General features: G+C 50.8%; 1 protein-coding gene across 1 annotated transcript in view; it reads right to left on the bottom strand.

Moving 5' to 3' along the window:
• Positions 1–2,159: 2,159 nt before the first annotated feature.
• The window catches only part of DNAAF8 (dynein axonemal assembly factor 8), a 50,897-nt gene continuing 30,932 nt past the window's right edge, over positions 2,160–22,124 (bottom strand). The window contains exons 12-24 of the mRNA XM_056866574.1: positions 21,648–21,845; positions 19,323–19,439; positions 18,047–18,191; positions 17,467–17,707; positions 16,175–16,272; positions 14,563–14,717; positions 11,567–11,705; positions 9,941–10,072; positions 9,064–9,285; positions 6,843–7,175; positions 5,385–5,447; positions 4,111–4,164; positions 2,160–2,428 (exon numbers count right to left, since the gene is read on the bottom strand). Of these exons, the coding sequence (XP_056722552.1) occupies positions 2,160–2,428; positions 4,111–4,164; positions 5,385–5,447; positions 6,843–7,175; positions 9,064–9,285; positions 9,941–10,072; positions 11,567–11,705; positions 14,563–14,717; positions 16,175–16,272; positions 17,467–17,707; positions 18,047–18,191; positions 19,323–19,439; positions 21,648–21,845 (2,166 nt within the window). The remainder of the gene's footprint in view (positions 2,429–4,110; positions 4,165–5,384; positions 5,448–6,842; positions 7,176–9,063; positions 9,286–9,940; positions 10,073–11,566; positions 11,706–14,562; positions 14,718–16,174; positions 16,273–17,466; positions 17,708–18,046; positions 18,192–19,322; positions 19,440–21,647; positions 21,846–22,124) is intronic.

A 22,124-nucleotide genomic window follows, 5' to 3' on the forward strand; every position in this document is an offset into this window, starting at 1 on the left:
AAGGATGGTTGCGGCATGAACGGGAAGAGGCAGACCTCTGCCGGAATGTGTGCAAACGCGCACGCATGCGCACTTGTTCCTGAGAATTGCTGGCCGCAGCACCTTAGAACCAGTTTTCATCTCCACTCCGAAGATGTTTCGTGCATCCCTGTAAAAACATGTTCATGCACGAGGAATGCATGCTTGCAAAGATGCGTGTGGTGCCAGTATGTGGTGTGGAGCCAGTACATGGAGACCCAGCGTGGTGTAGTGGTTACGATTGGTGGTCTGGAGCAGTAGACTCTGATCTGGAGAACTGGGTTTGATTCTCCACGCTCCACATGAGCGGCGGACGCTAATCAGGTGAACCAGGTTGGTTTCCCCCACTCCTACACATGAAGCCAGCTGGGTGACCTTGGGCTAGTCACAGCTCTCTGAGAGCTCTCTCAGCCCCGTCCTTGCTCTGACCCGTGCCAAATGAGCTCCAGCAAGGCCGCTGCGTTTCATCCCTTCCGACCGTACCTTGGGACCCAGGGCTGGCGGCCCGTGGGGACTTCATGCCCGCCCTCCCGAGCAAACGCCACCCGCTAAAAATAGACCCGCTCCTCGCTTTATCATGTTCCGGTGCTGCGACTGTCGCGTCTGGAGTTGCACAGAGCCTCTGACAACTTTGGCGGATCGTTTCCCCCCTAATTCCTCACGCCTTAATTGAAAAGGCAGAGGGAGAGTCTTCTGACAGTGGCTTCATTCTGACGCTGCAATTCGGTTGTGCCGGTGCTTTGTTAGATTAGCATTAAACCTCAGATAGCTTTGTGGGGGGTGGCTGATTAAAAGAAATTAAGCACGCTTGTAGAGACCACAGACCTCTATGAGTCCTCTGACGTCAAATTATGGGCCACGCAGCCCCAGTTTAGAATTTTGCCCTATAGGGAAGAGAGAGGATGCTTAAATCCCTTGGCGCTTGTTTCTCCCCCCACCCCACATGTTTTTTTTTTTTTTAAGCGCTTTTTTGAATAACAGACGGGGGCCTGGCTTTTCCCCATCTTCTTTTCTGTGAAGGGGTATCACCAGTGTGAACTAAAAGGGTCAAATATCCTTCTCTCATTCTCCAGGTGGCCCTGAGTCCAGAAAGATGCTGAGAAAACCCAGTCGTAAATTTCGAACAGTTAGAGCAATTCCTCAGTAGAACAGGCTTCCTCGGGAGGCGGTGAGCGCTCCTTCCCTGGAGGTTTTGAAGCAGAGGCTAGATGGGCATCTGTCAGCAATGCTGATTCTGAGATCTTAGGCAGTTTATGAGAGGGAGGGCACCTTGGCCATCTTCTGGGCATCGAGTAGGGGTCACTGGGGGTGTGGGGTGGGAGGGTAGTTGTGAAATTCCTGCATTGGGCAGGGGGTTGGACTAGATGACCCTGGTGGTCCTTTCCAACTCTATGGTTCTATGATTCTATTCTATGCTCTGGTACCTTGTCGCTTTTGACCCTGAGAAGCCAACTCTGTGTTTGGGCTATACAGTCTCTGAAAGTGGGGGGGGGGGGGAGAGAGCAGGGAGATGTCACATGATTCTAAACCCATTCCAAAGAGTTTTAAAAAAACACCTTTGATTAAAGCTTATGTTCATGGAGGAGAGGGGTATTCATGGCTACTAGTTAAAATGGATACTAGTCAAGATGCATACCCATTCTCTCCAGGATCAGAGGGGCATGCCGAATATATTAGGTGCTTTGGAACACAGGCAGGGCGATTCTGCTGTAGTCGTCTTGTTTGGGGGCTTCCTAGAGGCACCTGGTTGGCCACTGTGTGAGCAGACTGCTGGACCTGATGGGCCTGGGTCTGATCCAGCAGGGCTTTTCTTATGCTCTTAAAGCTCAACATTGACCCCTGCTTCTCCTGCACATTCAGACACCCACATTGAGTAAAGCTTCTGGATCATGGGGAGGGGCTTTTCTAGGACAGCCTGATTGCTGCAGCTACCAGAAGCTTATTTCCCAATCAGTAAGGAGCACACACACACACACACACTCCTGAGATCATTGTGAGCCTCACGGAGAAGGCACTTCCACAAGACGCACTGGAACTAGTTTCAAACCTGTTCGGCCGTCATGGCTCCCAAGCAAGAAAACCTTGGAAGCCATTACTCCCTTCAGAATCTACTGACCCCTAACAAAGACGGCTCAGTCAAACTACATTTCCCAGAGTTCCTTGGTGAACTCCAGACACAGATCTGACCCTACTATCAATTCTGGTACTCTTGGTGCCACCCCCTTTTTAGTCCCACAAACCTCCTCGTCTTCAGAGGAAAGGAGCGCTTTGGCGTCCTCAGTGTTCAAGGTGAGATGCTTCATTCCAACCAGGCAGAATCTCTCCAGGTAGAGTTTTCGAAGGATCCGAGGCAGGCTGCGGGTCCACGTGCCAGGCTTGATCAACAGCACGGTGCAGAGGATCTCGGCACCTGTCCAAAAGAATAACGGAAGAAGCTACAGGACAAGTTAGGAGAAGGAGGAGGTTTTTATACCCCACTTTTCTCTACCTTTAAGGTGTCTCAAAGGGGCTTGAACCCCCCTTTCCTTCCTCTTCCCATAACAGACACCTTGTGGGGTAGGAGGGGGCTGAAAGAGTTCAGAGAGAACTATGACGAGCCCAAGGTCACCCAGCTGGCTTCATTTGGAGGAGTGGGGAAACAAACCCGGTTCACACCAGATTAGAGTCCGCCGCTCTCAACAACTACACCGCGCTGACTCTCAGTGAGGTGTGCAACCTGCAACTGAGCAGTACTACTGCGGAAGGTGCATGGGCGTGTAAGGTTTCTACATGGAGGGAATGCTTTGTGGTGCAGTCCGAAGTGGTACAGTAACCTGCAAGGATTCTCCTGTGGGTGTATGAATTTACAGTGTTGACAGGGTTCCTCTTTTGGAATTTGAAGACTTAGTGCCTTGTCCGAGGTCGAGAGACAAATGCATGGCCAAGAATCTGAATGCCGCTCGCTGAGACTTAGCAGGGACGCTTTCCCTTGCCTCTGTTGCCATGGAGCCTGTGAATCTCTTCAGCATCGTTCCCAAGGAGGCGTTTGTCTTGCCGGCGAGAGAAACCCCCAGCAGGAAATGGGTCACGTCAATTTGGTCATGTAGCCAGCTCGGCACTGAGGCAAATGACCCCTTTCCTTCGGCTCGTTCGGCATTTTCAGAGCTGGAGGAGAGGGGGATTGAACCCGGTTCTCCAGATTAGAGTCCACCGCTCCAAACCAATGCTCTAAACCACGGCGCCACGCTACACCAAGGGGAACAAGGCAGGGAGATGAGCCGGTCAGTGTGTTTGTATTGAGGACAATGCTGAAGGCTAAAAATTGAGATTGATCAATATGTGGTTTCTCTGGATACCCTTGTTCCAGAAACCTGTATTCAGTTCTCAGTCATGGGCATGGCTGACAGTAAATGATGCTCCCAAAGAAGGACATTTCAGATGGGGATTGGGAGGTTTGAAAACAAGGTTGCACCTATCTGTAACTGTGGTTCATCGAGTTGTTCTCTGTGCAGGCACATAATGTGACTGTGCAGGTACAAGCCGGCCACGGCAATTCAATCTCCAAGCTTCCAGAAAGTTCAGATTTTTTGAAGCACTCCCCCTCCCCTCCACCTTACATGAGCACATGAAGCTGCCTTATACTGAATCAGACGCCCCTTGGTCCATCAAAGTCAGTATTGTCTACTCAGACCGGCAGCGGCTCTCCAGGGTCTCAGGCAGAGGTCTTCCACATCACCTACTTGCCTGGTCCCTTTAATTGGAGATGCCGGGGATTGAACCTGGGCCCTTCTGCGTGCCAAACAGATGCTCTACCACTGAGCCACGGCCCCTCTCCATGGCTCTCCAGGATCTCAGGCAGAGGTCCTTCACATCACCTACCTGCCTGGTCCCTTTCACTGGAGATGCCGGGGATTGAACCTGGGACCTTCTGCATGCCAAGCGGAGGCTCTGCCACTGAGCCACGGCTCCTCCCCAAGACGAGGGCTGGGTTTTCCCACAACTCGTTTGCCACTTCCCAACTTTTTGCAACGGGTCCAGCATCCCCTGGCGCCCATCTTGTGACAGCACCCATTTTGACCCTTTCCCCTCCAGAAAGCAGAGACAGCTCCTTACCTGCTTGCATGAAGCGGAAGAGTGACTCTGCGCTGCTCGCCTGAGTCCAGATCCCTGCAAAAGAAGCGTGAATGTATTTTTGTATGGGGGGGGGGGATAGCATGCAGCACTCGGAGGGCTTATGGTCGCAAACATTGCCTTTGTTCAGACATTAGTGAAGGAAGGAAGCCTGGAGCCAGACCCTTGGACAAAAGAATGGCCAGGTTTCTGAATGGCTGTAAATCATGTACCCTTAATGGGCCTTAATTGCTGAGAAATGGCTTCATCCAACTGTTAGTGCCTGAAGGAAGTGATCCCCCACCCCCCATTCCAAGTGAAAGAAGGGGACAGACATGCATAAAGAAAAAGCACTGTGGATCCTTGCAGAGAGAGGGAGAGGGAAGCAGAGAGCCTCCCCTGGGAATGGGCTGATGCCTCTTGAGGGGTGTGGGATCTCTTCCTTTTCTGAGGATCTGAAGTGGGGTAGAAGCTCTGCTGCCCTTCAGGAGTGCCTCCTTGCCTTCCTCTGGCCTCTTTGGGTTTTTTTTTTTTTTTTTTTGCCGTCAAGTCACAGCTGACGTATGGTGACCCCGAAGGGTTTTCAAGGCAGGAGACGTTCGGAGGAGTTTACCATTCCCTGCCTGCATGTCACGACCATGGTATGCCTTGGAGACCTCCCGTCCAAATACTTGCCAGGGTCAGGGCTGAGAGTGTGTGCCTGGCCCAGGGTCACCCAGCGAGCTTGGGTTTCCCAGGTCCTAGTCTGACACCTTAACTACTACACCATGCTGGCTCTCTCCCCTGGCCTCTACTTAGCAATAAAGCAAATACTACCAAAAAAAGCCATAAGCCGCACCCTCTCCTCCAAAGGGAATTGGCCCGACTAAGAACCCCCCAAGCAACTTCTCGCTGCTTGAAGAAGCAGGTGAGCAGGTAACAACCCTAAACTAAAACAAAGGACGGACAGCTGTTTGTGCATATCCACCCTATCGCTTGTTTTCTCTCTTCACCCCCATCAAAATTTGGACTGGAAGTTCCTTGGGGGCAGGGGTCTTGGCATTCACTTATGTTGCTTTCTAAAGCGCCATATACGTTGATGGCGCTACAGAAAAAGACGATTACTAAAAACTACGACGGCAAGGCTTTCTGCAGAAGTTAGTGCCAGGTCCGCTGCCACCTAAGAGAACTGCTTTGGCGGCAAGCGACATCAAATGAGAAACCTTCCGAAGTTGTCTCAGGGTGCAGCGAAAAAGATGTCTTCCTTGTGGGCAAGTTGGGATGACCGCAGGACATACCTGTGGACCGGGAGCACCTGGCAGGAGGCGGCAAGTACCGCAGGGCAGGACGGCGGTCTGGATCTACAAAAGGGAAGCGGCGGGCTCGTCAGGAACAAGCAGAGGCTGGCAAAACACCCACAGAGGCCACTGGAAGGACTACTCCGTTCGGCTAGAGGTGAAAACAGAAGTGGCTCCCTGCGGCCTTATACTGAAAAGCTGACTTATACTGAATTATACCCATAAAGCTGCCTTATACTGAATCAGACCCTTGGTCCACCAAAGCCAGTATTGTCTTCTCAGACCGGCAGCTGCTCTCCAGGGTCTCAGGCAGAGGTCTTTCCCATCACCTGCTTGCCTGGTCCCTTTAACTGGAGATGCTGGGGATTGAACCTGGGACCCTTCTGCACGCCAAGCAGATGCTCTGCCACTGAGCCACAGCCCCTCCCATAAAGCTGCCTTATACTGAATCAGACCCTTGGTCCATCAAAGCCAGTACTGTCTTCTCAGACCTGGAGCTGCTCTCCAGGGTCTCAGGCAGAGGTCTTTCACATCACCTACCTGCCTAGTCCCTTTAACTGGAGATGCCGGGGATTGAACCTGGGGCCTTCTGCATGCCAAGCAGAGCACCCCTGAGCCACGGCCCCTCCCCTACAAAAAGTTACGTATTCCGCCTGCAAAAGCGCTTTGTCACATCTGTCCTGGATCTACTGCCTGTCAGGTCCGCTTTTTCAATCAAAGGAAAGGATGCTGAGCCCCCCCCCCCGCCCCCCCAGGCAAAGATTCCTTCTGCCTCCTCTCAAAACATCACATGAATGCAAAACACAATGGTTGCCCGCTTCCATGGGTGCTCAAGCTGGCCCCCGGCAAGCTGTCCTCTTAGTCCCCCCTATTTGGCTCGTCTCGTCCATAACCTGGCACTGACACCCTGGGACTTCTGACTGCTCAGGGAAAGGGGGGCATTAAAAGGAAATCAGAACCACAATCTGCTAGACCGTGAGCCTGTGTCTGCCTCTCTGTCACAAAATAGAGCTCTCTCTCTTTTTTTCAGTATCAAATCATTACAGCCACACCATCTCCTGTCTTCGATGTGTCAACAGTTAATTAGCTGGCGGAGACACTTTTGAATTACAGAAACGACGTCAGCCTTTGGATCTCGTTTGGCATTTTAACGTTTCACTGGAACTGGATGTAAAGGGCAACCCCCCAAAAAAAAAAAAATTAATGAGGTGCCCAGGCAAGCAGCGTCTGCTCGATAACGAGGCAATGCCCTGGCTTCGGGGGGCAGAGTCCGGGTGCCAATCAGGGTAAGTAAGTGGGAAGAGGCAGATCATAAAGCTCTCCTTATAATGAACAGGAGCCGCCTAAAAACATGCCCCCCCATTGGATTTGCCATCTCGGGTACCAAAATAGTCTTAGGTCGATCCTGGCCATCTCCCACTAAAGAGCTCCGTGCAAGGAAGAGAACATTCCACCCACCACCGACGAAATCTTCCTCAGTGAAGAAGAGGACTGCCTGCCGGTAGGCCATCTCAGGGGTCGATGACATAACTCGCTGAAGGTCGCCGGAGTCCGTCCTTGGCTTGCCGTAGGGCCGCGCTCGAGCTTCCAGGGTCTCGGCGAGGGCCGCGAAGGCACCAATCCTCCGGAGCGCGCAGACGAGCGCGGGGCTTGATGCGAGAGTGTTGACGCTCGCGTGCCAGAGCTGATCGCCCACTTCGAAAGGCGTCGTTTCCTTGGCCTGAGTCCGAGTGAGGCGGGGCAGCCACTTCAGTGCGAGAAGCTCAAATCGTTGGTCGTGGCCGCCTGAGACTGCCAAGACAAGGGAAAAATAATTGCTACTTATTATCATGAGGACTGGCAGGCCCTGAGAAAGATGGGCCAGCTTGGGGGTGGGATCAGTGGTGTCTGGAGTGGGGGGCAGCCAAGTTGGGCCCTCCTGTCCTCCAAGAGCAGCGGGCAAATCCCGGCTGGGTCAGCGGCCATTTTCTTTCCCATGCCCCGTTTCGTAGAATTCATTCTTAGAATTCTTCACACAACTTATAGTTAAACTGTGGAACTCCCTGCCCCAGGATGTGATGATGAATGCCAACTTGGAAGGCTATAACAGGGGAGTGGACATATTCATGGAGGATAGGGCTATCCATGGCTACTGGTCAAGATGGATACTAGTCATGATGCATACCTATTCTCTCCAGGATCAGAGGAGCATGCTTATGATATTAGGTGCTGTGGAACACAGGCAGGATGGTGCTGCTGCAGTGGTCTTGGTTGTGGGCTTCCTAGAGGCACCTGGTTGGCCACTGTGTGAACAGACTGCTGGACTTGATGGGCCTGGGTCTGATCCAGCAGGGCTTTTCTTATGTTCTTATCATGGCAGTCCTTTGCGGGAGACCCCCCTCCCTACCGTCCTGTCCCTCTTCTCACTTATGATGTTTCCTTCTAATTCACAAATTACGTTTTAGCTCTGCTTCCTGGAAAACCTTCAGACCTGGGAGTGGCTTAAAAAACCTAACAATTCATTTTTTAAAAACCAAGTTCTGTAAAATCGTCATGACAAAATGGTTCTATTCTGTGCTGAGCTTAAATGGGATCAGGCTGTTTTTGTAAAACTGTTTCCCTTGTACAATGTAAATGCTTAAGACTCTGTCAATGAGCAATAAAGGTTGACGATGAAAACCCAAGTTAAAAAAATGCATGTTAAAAGTCCTTGTTGTATTTGGTAAGTTTAAAAAATCTGGTACAGGCCTTTCTATTCTTCACACGTGTACACCAACAGAAAAATACTTTCTCTTGCACATGTGATTTTGGGTACCCTGATGTTTAAAAGGCACCGCCAGGGCTTGCTGACAGCGAAAGAGATCAAATGGGTTTTTGGGGAGAGACCCGGTAGGGTGCCTCGTTTTGGCAAAGAGGAAGTGTGTGTGTGTGGGGAAAGCATCAGAATCCATTTCAGAGACGGTTGATAAAACGGACTTCTTGACAACGCCACCGCCACTAAGAGCGCCTAGTCAGAATAGCAGAACAGTACATAATTATAGGTTTTAGGCCATCACTGATAATGCTTCCTTAGCAAGGAGATTAATTATAGATCCAAATGAGATTGTATCACCAACCTAGCGTGCACGAGGAAGCTATTCATGTTTGTGTTTGCAAACTGGGCTTACCGCACAAGCGCTAGAAATTTGGGGGTTTCACATGGCCCTGAAATTACGGTGCCACTCTGGCTTTGCACTGTGGAGAGATCCCTCCCCTCGCCTTGAATTTGGTACGACGTTAAACACGGCAGCGTGTTCTTATTCTCTAGCAGGTGAACGGATCCTATACAGCCACAGAGCAAAGGAGTCACAGTCTTTTGGTGGGGTGGCAACCGGAAAGTTTGTGAAAAGACGAAGAGGATGTTTGTTTTCAGGGCACTGGGTCCTAACCTGTAGACATCACTTTTCAAAGATACAGGTACCGGAAAGCTGCCTGAGGCAGAGGTTAAGCTAATTAGGGCAAGTTCAATATGCACATTTTAGAAGTTCTGTTGTCATTATGGTCCGTGAGTAGAAGGGTTGTATTTTGCCAGGATGGGGATGTGAGTTTGATCACCCCCACAAAACCGCTTATAAATACTTGCGAGGAATATTATTTAAGCAAATGAACTCCACTGATCTTACTCTTCTCTTAATAATGGGCGCCGCTATTTCAAAAATACCTGCGTAGTCTCTGAGTTGGGAATCACCCGGGGCCTGCGCTTCCTTCGTGTAGCCGAGCGCAAGGATTCGGTGAAGGAACTCGCCCGCAGTCTTCAGGGCTTCTTTCCCAGACAGGGTCAACAGGACGATTTGCTCCATATCAGGATCAGAGGCGTACCTCCTAGAGCGTAAAACATCCAGGGGGATGTGGCAGGGGTCGGGCACAGTGCAAAAACTGCCACCTGCCGATGGAACGACGAGAAAAACACTTAGACCGCTTCTCTTACAGCCCCCTCAAGTGCCTCTGAAACACGATGCATAACTATGCAGGATAAACTCTTAGAATGGAAGGTCTGCATGAAAGGGACCTGCTTTATCATCCTCTATGAAGTCCCACGCGCACTGATGGTGCAACCGGCACAACAATCTGAAAGTAAGATAAAATGCTGCTTCGCTTCTCCATGGCAGTACCACCGACATGTAATACATTTGCACATGCTCCTCTGCACATGAGGTCAGGGTAGAAGTCAGACTTCCAGAGAGGGCCACGAGAGCCAAACACTGACACAACCCTTCCTTCCCTCCCTCTGCCTAAGTTCATGGAATCAGTACTGCTGACAGATGGCCCATGTAGCCTTTGCTTAAACACCTCCAAAGAAGGAGACAAATGGCGTGAGGGGAAAGGGGAGAGAAGCCCCCTCCCCGCAAGCCTATCCTGATTCAAAGGACAGTGGCTGCATTTTGCCCCAAACAAAAATGCCATTTAAAAAAAGCATCACAGGGCAATGTGCATCAGCTCTGCCTTTGGTCTCTGAGCCGCTGCGTTATCCTCCTTCAGGCTTTAGGATTCTCATGCTTCGCAGCCAGGATCTGAGGTCCTGCTCTGTCCTCACGCACCCAGGGCCTGCAACAAGCTGTCGGTGTAAGGAGCCGCGTGAAAACTCGGGCTGGGTTCCAGTCCAGGGCTGGGCGGCGAACCGCTTTGCGTCTCCACCAAGAAGCCTTTCTCACCCAGTCCGTTCATCAACCCTAAGCAGGGTGGGGGGAAAAAGAACATGAGAAGAGTCTATTTTTGGCATAGCATAGTGGAAATGCCACAAAACGTGACATTTATTCCGGGTCAGTTCCCAGTTGCCTGCAGCAGTGACACCCCAGTGTACCGCAGCACATGCATAGCAGAAATAGTATATTCTGCAGCGAAAATCCTCACGAGCTGATAGGACTTCTAGTGGCAATCTGCCGAAAACAGCGGCCTGGCTATTAGAAAGGTTTCAGCAACTTCACTTGATGTTCTTCTGACATGGGATGGCCTCCCCTCACCCCACCACTTCAGAGGCTGTGTAAACACGCACAAGAAATGTGTGGATTTGGTGGCCAAAGAAGAAGAGGAGGAGGAAGAAGAAGAGTTGGTTTTTATATGCCAACTTTCTCTACCACTTAAGGAAGAATCAAACAAGCTTACAATCACCTTCCCTTCCCCTCCCCACAACAGACACCCTGTGAGGTAGATAGGGCTGAGAGAGCTCTAAGAGAGCTGTGACTAGCCCAAGGTCCCCCAGCTGGCTTCGTGTGTAGGAGCGGGGGAAACAAATCCAGTTCACCAGATTAGCCTCCGCTGCTCATGTGGAGGAGTGGGGAATAGAACCCGGTTCTCCAGATCAGAGTCCACCGCTCCAAACCACAGCTCTTAACCACTACACCACGCTGGTTTTTACCTTTCAGCAGTGCAGGGACATGATGGCGGGCATTCTCCTTCCTCAACAGCAATGCAAGGCAGTGTCTTTGGGGTTGGACGGGGCCGCTGTCCCCTGAGCCGCTCCAACCGAGTGGACCGGAAGCCTCGCAAGGGCAAAACGCAGCCACCTGTCATGGCAAAAGCCACCAATTCCCAGGGTTAAGAGGTTCGGCTCTGAAGGGATCGAGACAACCGAGCACCGGGACGTTCCCCTCGGCGTGCGGTTACTGAGCAGGAGACTACAATACAATACAATACCTTTACTGGCATCTTGAAGTAATAAAACACGCTGAACAGCTGGCAAAAATAGGTTAAAATCATTCTTATGATTCATTAGTAATGATAATTTATCGATTAAAATTGAAGTTTATAAAATACTTAAACTCTCTTGAACCAGATGATATTTGGAGATTCTCTCAGTGAGGGCTGTAGCTAAAAAGGAGGCTACTTACAAAAGCAGTGAGGTTACTATCCTGATCTGCTAAAAGGAGGCGAGTCAGATCCCTTTTTGATCTTCTACGCCGAGGATCTGGCAGATGGCTGAGCATTAAATGACGAGGTCTGCTGTGGAATGGGCAATCCAATAGGATATGTTCTACTGAGTTGGGGACTCCAGTGTCGCAGGCGCCTATTCGGGCATTGTGAGGTGTACAAAGAAACCTAGAGCAGGAGACTAGTGCATCAAAGTAGGCGCGCTTTGAGAAAATGATCCGGCAGAAAAACACCGGCGGAAAGTGGAGCCTTCGGAAATTGGGCTCGCTTTTGTGTTATCGGGGTGAAACCGATACAGGGATCGCCAACAGCCCACACGTACACTGATGGCACCAGCAGGCTACATGGTCTTTTCGGACCACTGTCATGCGATATCACAGTGGCGCTTTCCAGGTGTTCGGCCGGCAGGAGCGCGATAGATTTGGCGCTGCAATCCTTCAGACAGGAAGCGGCGGTAGGTAGCAGGAAGGAACCCTCTCTTTGCCTCCTGAGGATAATGGCAACCCTTGGAGGGGAGGGAGTTGTCTTGATTGAGGAAACAGTGTGCGTGGGGGGGGAAACAGCTAACTTCCCCCCTTCCCCAAGCACAGGAGTCCTCATACAAATTCCCCTGCCGCCACGGCTGATTTTAAAAGGTTAAATTGCACAGCAGGGAGGAAACTACATGCGGTTCCTGAATGTTATGCTGAGCTTGGATGTCATTGTAAGGAAGCGCCATATACTGAGTGAGCTGGGTAGCTAAGTTATAAAAACATTAATTTACAATAAAAAGTAAACTAGGAGAGAAGTGAGAGATCTGGGTTTAGGATATTTTGCAGGGGGTTTTGTGGTTGTCTTTTTTTTTTAAAGTTAAGTAGCAAACTCGTGTGATTCTGTGAAGGCTGGGGAACATGGACCCATTTGAAACTGCCTTGTGCTGAATCATACCATCGGTCGATGGCAGTCAGTATTGCCCAGTCAGACTGGCAGCAGCTCTCCAGGGTCTCAGGCCGAGGTCTTTCTCATCACCTACTGTGTGTGTGTTAAGTGCCGTCAAGTAGCTTCCGACTCACGGCGACCCTATGAATCAACGTCCTCCAAAATGTCCTGTCTTTGACAGCCTTGCTCAGGTCTTGCAAATTGAGGGCCGTGGCTTCCTTTATTGAGTCCGTCCATCTCTTATTGGGTCTTCCTCTTTTCCTGCTGCCCTCAACTTTTCCTAGCATGACTGTCTTTTCCAGTGACTCCTGTCTTCTCATAATGTGACCAAAATACAATAGCCTCAGTTTAGTCCAGGGGTTCTCAACAAGGGGAAAATTTTAAGGTTTAGGGGGTGGGGGGAATTGGGACCACTATTCAGCAAAGTGTGTTGTCCTGTAGATTATTTATGATCTATAAAATTGTAGTTTGTTTTTTATTTTGAGTTAGAGTAGGAAGGGGGGAATTATATTCTGAACAATGATGAAAGGGGGGAATGGAGCAAAAAAGGTTGAGAACCACTGGTTTAGTCATTTTAGCTTCTAGGGTCAGTTCAGGCCTGATTTGATCTATAAACCACTAATTTGTTTTTTTTGGCTGTCCACGGTATCCGTAACCCTCTCCTCCTACCACCTGAATCCTTTTAGCTGGAGATAGTGGGGCTTGAACCTGGGACCTTCTGCATGCCAAGCAGATGCTCTGCCACTGAGCCGTGGCCTCTCCCCAGGTGGTGGTGGGTATTTAAACTCTTCCTTCCGTGTCTCTACCATGAGTTAAATTGCTCTGGCTAAGCTGCAATTAGCTCCATGGGGCTGTGGGAGGAAGACAGGCAGAGGTGCCGTAACTTTCTTTTCCTGTCTTCCTCCCACAGCCCCAGGGGCAACTGACATCATGGAAGGGGCAACTGACATCACGGAAGAGACATGGGAGGCCACCTGGACCTGCTAATTAGCTCTGAAAACAGACGTGAGACATCCTGACAGCAGCCCTCTCGTCATCACGCCTTGTTTGACACACAGCACATGGCAACATGTAAGAATATTCTCTTGTTCGCTTCTGAGAGAAGATCTGGTTATCCGCTTCGAGAACATCTCCATATTGGGCTTGCAAGAAGTCTGTTGAGATCAGGCACCAAAATTGGCAAGCCTGGATAGCTGCTTTCCTGAGGGGGACCCTGTGTTGCTGATGACAAACTTGTAGACATTTAAAGTTGTCTGGGATGAAAAGGCAACAAGAGGAACTTTTCGGATCAGCCACCCACCCTCGCGTCACCAGGCGGCAACTTCCTGACACAACCGGCGTAAACACTGTGGTGAATCACTGTAGTGAATCACTGCCTTTGCCTCCAGAAATATTCTTGGAGCTTTCTGGATAAAACCCCCAAGTGTTAATATATATCCCCTAAAATCCATTCTCCTGGAAGGTTAGCTATGGTGCGCCCCCACTCATCCCACAAAAGGCAACCGCGGGGGTTTTTACCTCGGTAACCACTTAGGACCCGTCCACCCAACCAGTTATGCACATCAAACATATGCTCGGTTCCCATTCGTAGGGGTTACCGCACTTGTATTCCCAGCAATGTATTAAGAGTTTGAAAATGTTATAAAAAATACTGTTCGCACTTTGTTTGGCCCCTTTAGCTGTGAAACACGTCTTCCAACCATTTATAATCCATGGTATCCAAAAACCCTTTTAAAGTGATGTTTTTTATAACATTTTCAAACTCTTAATACATCGCTGGGAATACAAAGTGCGGTAACCCCCGTAGAACCACCGCTGTTAACCACTACACCATGCTGACTCTCTTTCACACAGAGGTCTTTCACATCACCTCCTTGCCTAGTCCCTTTAACTGGAGATGCCGGGGATTGAACCTGGGACCTTCTGCATGCCAAGCAGATGCTCTACCACTGAGCCATGGCACCTCCCCTTAGGGACGTACGTGGGAGTACAGGGGAATGGATGAAATGCCGGAGGGCCCCAGAAAGACCAGTGTCATCCATACAAAAAGAAGAGTTGGTTGTTATATGCTGACTTTCTCAGCCACTTAAGGGAGACTCAAACCGGCTTACAATCACCTTCCCTTCCCCTCCCACCTGTGAGGCAGGTGGGGCTGAGAGAGCTCTAACAGAGCTGTAACTTGCCCAAGGTCACCCAGCTGGCTTCGGGTATTGGAGTGGGGAAACAAATCCAGTTCACCAGATTAGCCTCTGCCGCTCATGTGGAGGAGAGGGGAATCAAACCTGGTTCTCCAGATCAGACTCCCCCTGGTTCTCCAGATCAGACTCCAGATCAGACTCCAAAGGCATTGCCCCGGTTCCCTCTTGCCCTTTACCTGGTTTTCAGGCACGCCGAGCAAGGACGCTTTCTTGGGCGACAGCCGCAGCTGCTTGACTCCCTGCAGAACGAATCCTCTCCGGGTGCATGTGGAAATCACGCTGCCATAGGCGTAAGGGGCCACTGCGGGCGAGGCCACCAAAATAATGTCGCCTAGGAAAATGGAAATAAGCATCAGGAGGTCACCTAACTGAGTCCGAGTGGCTCTTTGTGCTGCTGCAGAGACCTTTTCAGAAGCGACTTCTGATCCTGATTGGAAAGTTGGGCAAAAGGTTCCCCCCACCCACCCCGGTCATGCTCATTTTTTTCATGGCCTCGCCGGCATATGAAACCACAGCAATGGAATAACTGTGGGTGAGGTGTTGGGGCTCATTCGTTTTGGGAAGTTCTCCGCGGACAGCTCCAGGCAGAGGGCCAAGGAGTGCTAATTGGTTTACGATTTATTTATGACGGAGGTTCTTCACCGGCAAGCTAATTCCGCAAAGGCCTTCCAAACAGTACCGGGGCGTGAATTAGTAATACGTCTCATATCTAATCACTGGGTTTTTTTTAAAGAGGAAAGATCAGACTCATGCATCGGGGCAGTTAGGAGACATGGCAATTTCTCTGCGAGGGGTAAAAAGGAAGCTTAGGAGGGTGTTCCTGTCCCTGATCTTTCATCTGGGCTTCAGAGGAGCCCACCAACCATTGGCAAGACAAGACTGCCAAATCCCAGAAGCGAGAGGATCCATGCAGGCTCACTTGTCCTGACTTGAGAAGTTGTTGCTTAAAATAAATAAATAAGCTCCCTGTGTATGTGTGTGTTTTAAGTGCCGTCAAGTCACTTCCGACTCATGGCGACCCTATGAATCAATGTCCTCCAAAATGTCCTATCTTTGACAGCCTTGCTCAGATCTTGCCAATTGAGGGCCATGGCTTCCTTTATTGAGTCCATCCACCTCTTGTTCGGTCTTCCTCTTTTCCTGCTGCCCTCAGCTTTTTCTAGCATGACTGTCTTTTCTAGTGACTCTTGTCTTCTCATAATGTGACCAAAATACGACAGCCTCAGTTTAGTCAATTTAGCTTCTAGGGTCAGTTCAGGCTTGATTTGATCTAGAACCCACTGATTTGTTTTTTTGGCCGTCCAGGGTATCCGTAACCCTCTCTCTCGGAATATCTATAGGCTAGTAAAGCTTTGCTTAATGAACTATAGCAATGAAATGAAAACAGCACAGTGGCCAACAATGTATAATAATGTCACAATTATAATAAATTAACCCATCAAAGTAGGGCTAAATGCATCAAACATGGAGACATAAATTACAAAAGCAAGGCTAAAGGCAACTAACGAAGTCCATCAAGCTTAGCTATGACAACCATTCTTAAGGACAATATTCTTCAATATACAAGTGTGTCAAAAACAACACAATAGAAGCAAAATTGATACACAAATGTGCTGAGCTTGCTGAAAGAAACTAAGAGCATCTTGGGGCTGCTATGCTCAAGTAAATCTGTGTCTTGGACCAGCGGGGCTTTCTCCGGCACTCCTCTTACGTCCTAACTTACGCTAGTGCAAAAGAACCTGCCTTTTTTTGGTGGGGGGGCAGAGTATTTAACTTCACGTGAACAACCTTTGGTGGTTGAGACGAGGGCTGCCGGAGGTTCGGATGGCGCTACGTCTTCCAAGTTGCTCGTTCCTTGGCTGGCATCCACTTGAAGGTCTGAGGGCCTAGGAAGTCCAAAGGGGGGGGGGGAAGCTTTTAGGAAGTTTCAGAGGGTAGCCGTGTTGGTCTGCAGCAGAAGAGCTGGATTTGAGTCCAGCAGCCCCTTAGAGACCGACAAGATTTTCTGGGTATAAGCTTTCAAGAGTCAAAACTCCCTTTGTCCCCCCTTTGCTCATTAAACTGGACCCTCACCGCCCTCTGCTTTCTACAGAATTTCAGGCTAATCTAGGCTTCGGAATGGCAGGAAGGGCTGCCGGCGTTACTAACTCGGGTGAAGCTGAGGTTTGAAGCAGACCACAGGATGTAGTACGTCTCCGCGGCAGATAAAACCTTAAAGCGGAGCAGAGGGGTTAGCATTGTTGAGGCTTTGTACCGAACCCAACCCGATCCTTTCCGACTTGCCGACGTGACGTTAAAAGAACACAGCGTGCGGGGGGGTGGGGGGAGACAGCTGATAAAGGTATAAATTATACCTGTTCACATCACTTCTCCGTCTCTGTCGCTTTGATTAAAAGCCTTCGGAGTCATCCTTGCGGCTGACGCCTTTTGATCAGCCGCTGGCCAGAAGGGCAGCACTGCACGGCGCACCAGAGTGGGTAGAATAACAGAACCATAGAGTTGGAAGGAGCCATACAGGCCATAGGGTCCAACCCCTTGTTTAATGCAGGATCAGCCTAGAGCATCCCTGACAAGTGTCCGTCCAGCCGCTTCTTGAAGACCGCCAGTGAGGGGGAGCTCACCACCTGCCTAGGAAGCTGATTCCACTGCGGAACTACTCTTACTGTAAAAAGATTTCCCCTAATATCCAGGGTAACGGAAACCCATTTACAAGCCATTTAAGGCTTTGGGCCTCCATCTCTATTTCCTGTTGTTATTTATTAATTTAGTGCAGTTCTTATCCCGCCCTTCCCCCAAGCAGCTCAGGGAGGCATGCACTGTTCCATCTTCCTCCATTTCACCTTCATCACAACAGCCCTGCAAGGTGGGCTGGGGCCAGGACAGACCAACTGGCCCGGAGTCACTCGGCAAGCCTCCGCAGCAGAGATGGGACTCGGAACTGAGGTCTCCCCAGCCCCCGGCCGGCACTGCATCCACCGTCCCTGGTTTGCTCTCTTCCCGAGGGCAGTCACCTTGGTTTGCCGCATCCGCAGGCAGGACGGTGGGCCCCACTGCAAAGCACCCCTCCGCAGCACGCTCGCCCTCCGAACCAGACGCAGAGCTCTCTGTGCACGCGGCTCTCCGTGCGAGGCAGGTAGACGAGGGGCTGGGCTGGGCTCGCGCAGTACTTGGCGTTGATGGAGCGCCGGTCAGTCACCCTGGCCAGGCGGGGGTCGGAAGGGCCCACAATATCTTGCAGGACCCCGCGGGCGTTAGGCCCTCTCAGGCTCAGAGCCAGCACGGGCAGCTCTTTCTCTGGTGCATGAGAAGGCGGCAGCGTGACTGTGGAAGAATAAAACAGGTGGGTGAGGCGGCACAATGCGACGGCCCTGGCTTTACTTCTTTTGTGCCAGTCCCCTCGACTCTGCTTCACCGTTACGGCCTGGGGGAGGGTCAGGATTCGCCACGCATTCGCCCGCCAAATAGCAAAAGAGAGGGGGCAGAATTTTTCTCTCCGTCACGCCAGTTTTCTACTTGCATGGAATTTTTAAAAAATGGAATAGAAACACAAAGCTGGAATCCACCACGCGGAGAGGGACAATGCCAAGAGATCTGCTGCTCAAAAGAGGGGTGTCGGCACTGTTGCGCTGCAGTACCAAGGGAGATGTGCCAGACAGTTACCTGCGCTAGACAGCAAGATGTTGTAGGGGGGGTAGAGCAGGCGGAGTCCGCAGATATCCAAACTGGAGGCCAAAATCAGCTGGAACATGTGGTGGACCGCCAGGGGGTTTCGGAGCAGGGTTTCAAACAGCAGTACCATAGCAACCTGTGGGGGGGGGGAGGAAGCCAGAACAACACAGGCAGTTCAGGCACTCAGAAGGAGAGGAGCCGCTTCTCACTCCGGTTAAGGGTGCTTTCCCCTTCCAAATTCTCTCCGTGAAGCCCTCATCGATTAATCTGCAAAACCGTTCCAAATGCAGGAAATGGAACGTTAAGAGCAAATGGCTGTTTTTAAGAACGCGCAAAATAATTCAGCAACAACTGACTAACAAATTAAAAAACATACTTAAGAAAAACACATCTTAGGAACCATTAAAAAGGTAAAGGTCCCCTATGCAAGCACCGGGTCATTCCTGACCCATGGGGTGATGTCACGTCCCCATGTTTCCTAGGCAGAATTTGTTTACTGGGTGGTTTGCCAGTGCCTTCCCCAGTTTGTCTTCCCTTTACCCCCAGCAAGCTGGGTCCTCATTTTACCAACCTCGGAAGGATGGAAGGCTGAGTCAACCTAGAGCCGGCTGCCTGAAACCGACTTCCGTTGGATCAAACTCAGGTTGTGAGCAGAGCTTGGACTGCAGTACTGCAGCTGACCACTCTGCGCCACGGGGCTCCTAAGAACCATTAAAACCACATCAAACCAACCATTAAAACATTGGGCGGGAAGAAGGAATCAGTGAGGGAACGGCGATCGAAACAAAGTCTTCACCCGCTGGTGGAACATGGCAAAAGAAGGGGACAGGTGAGTTTCCCGGGGGAGAGAGGTCCAGAGTTGTGGGGTCACAACCAAGAAGGCCTGCTCCCGGGTTGCAATCTCACAAAGCGGGACTACCCAAAGCAGGGCCTCGGTTCACAGCCATGGCAGTTGGGTAGGCTTAAAAGGAAGCCAGACGAAGTGCGGGCCAGGCGGCCTGATGTCTCTTGTTTTTATGGACTGACTTGGTATGGGGCAGCTGGTTTCTATGTGCCAATAACCTTTGAATGGCCCCAGATTGGCAGAAAGGGACACCTTGTCCACATTAAGGCCCTTGGCTGTACGATGGAGCAAGGGGGATGGCCTGGACCATGCCCAACCCTTCTCGTCAGATGCAGGTCAATATCCCCCACCAAGTTTGGAACTGGTCAAAGCTCCCTACACTGTTCCAGAGCCAGCACGGGGTTTGGGCTGGGTGCGTTTTACCTCGGTGGCTGTATCACCGCTCTCTCCGATGTCGCTGCTGCCAGGGAAATATATTTCATCTGTCTCCACAGTCTGCCAGTAAAACCCAACCGGCACCGCGCAGGCTTCCTCCACCACCTGAAACGCACAAAAGGAGAGCTGCTGTTTGCGAATTATCTCGGCTCTTCAAAGCCATGGTGGGAAATAAAAACAGCTGGAGCGAATGCCAAGGATGGAAAGCATAAGAACCGATGGTACAGCGCAGGCATTAGTCACCGGCACCTCATTTCCTCAGCCATTTCTGTGCCAGCTGGCCTGGCGCGAGGGACAGCTGGCTCCAACCGATGGCACAGTCAGCTGTAATTCACCTGGGGCAGGACCTGATCCAGCAAACTACGCTCCGGATCCCTGTCGATTTGGGCGGGGGTCACGCGCGTGCAAAAGGGATCGCTTGGAGGCTCACGGGCGGTGGGGCTCAAAAGCCTCACCACCAAATGTTCCGACAGCTCCCCCAAACTGTTTACAGATAAACAGACAGACCTCAGCTACCTTCTACTAATCATTCCCACGCGCGAGGTGAGGCAACAGACTTTGGCGCACCATTCAAGGAGATAACGGAGGGGCCGTGGCTCAGTGGCAGAGCATCTGCTTGGCATGCAGAAGGTCCCAGGTTCAATCCCCGGCATCTCCAGTTAAAGGGACCAGGCAAGTAGGTGATGTGAAAGACCCCTGCCTGAGATCCTGGAGAGCCGCTGCTGGTCTGAGTAGACAATACTGACTTTGATATACCAAGGGTCAGATTCAGTATAAGGCAGCATCATGCATTCATAACTATTCCATCCATTGGTCTTACTTTTTTCCCTTATACAGCAAAGAAGAGGAGGAGTTGGTTTTTATATGCCGACTTTCTCTACCACTTAAGGAAGAATCAAACCAGCTTACAATCACCTTCCCTTCCCTACAACAGACACCCTGGGAGGTGGGTGGGGCTGAGAGAGTTCTAGGAGAACTGTGACTGGCCCAAGGTCACCCAGCTGGCTTCATGTGGAGGAGTGGGGAAACCAACCCGGTTCACCAGATTAGCCTCCGCTGCTCATGTGGAGGAGGGGGGAATCAAACCTGGTTCTCCAGATTAGAGTCCATCGCTCCTAACCACTGCTCTTAACCACGACACCACGCCAGCTCTCCAGCTGTCATTCAGCGGAGGCCCCGCCTTGGTAAAGGATGCTATGGAAGTATGTTTTGTACTCAGGGATCCCTTCCTTGAGAACAAAATGCAATGAAGGAACCAGCCCTCAGCAAAGATTCATTTTCTTGCTCGCTTTAAGAGACGCACTGATTGATTTTTGTACCTTGAAGGCCTTGCCAAAAAAAAATTTTTTTTGAGAGACTGAAAAGAGACAATACTAATTTTTTTAAATATCATTAAAGTGAAACCTGGAGCCACTCTTCTGTTTGAGTCAATATCTCGGAGACAGAAATGAAACATTATGTACAGCCATGTGGAGGAACCACAAAACGCATAACATTATAATTTCAAATACAGGGAGGTGAAATGAAAGCAGGGAAGGCGCCCCGGGGCTGGTTTGCACTGGGAATGATGCCTCCCCCTCATCGCTAGGTTCGTGTGGGAAAGTGTATTGCGCGGCTCGGTTCAGAAATAACGTGAAACTCTGGTTTATTTTAACCATAGCTAGGTTGCGCATCCAGGATGCTGCTCACAGGTGACCCTTCAAACCCTAGTTTGTCTCAACGGGCTTCGTTGTATGTGCCCTGGCCAGACATAGAAACTTAGTAGAAGAAGATTTGGTTTTTATAAGTCGACTTTCTCTACCACTTAAGGGAGAATCAAACCAGCATACAATCACCTTCCCTCCCTCTCCCCACAACAGACACCCTGTGAGATAGGCGGAGCTGAGAGAGCTGTGACTAGCCCAAGGTCACCCAGCTGGCTTCCTGTGTAGGAGTGGGGAAACCAACCTGGTTCACCAGATTAGCGTCCGACACTCATGTGGAGGAGTGGGGAATCAAACCCGGTTCACCAGATCAGACTCCACCACTCCAAACCACAGCTCTTAACCACTACACCATGCTGGCTCTCAGGAAGGGAAGGGATTCTGAGGGTCATCTAGTCCTACCTTCTGCGCAGCTATCTCCCCTCCCCCAGTGACCCTCTGCTCCATCCCCCAAAAGGAAGGGAGTGTGCATCTCTGGGGGAAGGCTGTGCTGGGCAACGATCCAGGAGGCTGGCATTTACACGCTATGCAAAGCCACAGTTCAGGCTAACTACGGTGAACAAACCAGGGTTTGTCATGTCCCAGAAATACTCAAGGGTGGAAGCGTCACCTGAGGGTTTGAGTCCACGGCAGCGATGGCATTCAGGCAGATGTCAGGAATATCGGGAAGGAAGGGGTGTGGCTGATCCTGCAGGCGACTGGCCAGCTCGGCCCTCCACCAAGTCACGTCCCGGAGAGAAGTCTGGGAGAGGAACCGGGAGGTCCGCTGATAGAACAGAGATGTTTTCTCAAGGGATTCTTCCTTGAGCTGCCAGAAGGTGAAAGCTGTGGTTAGGAACCAAACTCCGGTAAAATGGTGAAAACGGCGAGCTGGGACTCAAAGGTGAATTGGTTGGCATACGATTCAGCTCCAAGCCGGTTTCTGTATCCTGGGCCCTTTGTATTTAATCAGATTTGCTCTCGCCAAACACCAGCCCGTCCAGCTAGCCCCTAAAGAGGGCCTTCGCGTGGAAGAAAAAATGTTGCTGTCGAAGGGGTTGGGGTAACTTGCTTACAAGACAAACGTGTTTGGGGCTTTTATGCAGAA

This window comes from Euleptes europaea, chromosome 21 (assembly GCF_029931775.1).
Source record: "Euleptes europaea isolate rEulEur1 chromosome 21, rEulEur1.hap1, whole genome shotgun sequence".
Classification (NCBI taxonomy): domain Eukaryota; kingdom Metazoa; phylum Chordata; class Lepidosauria; order Squamata; family Sphaerodactylidae; genus Euleptes; species Euleptes europaea.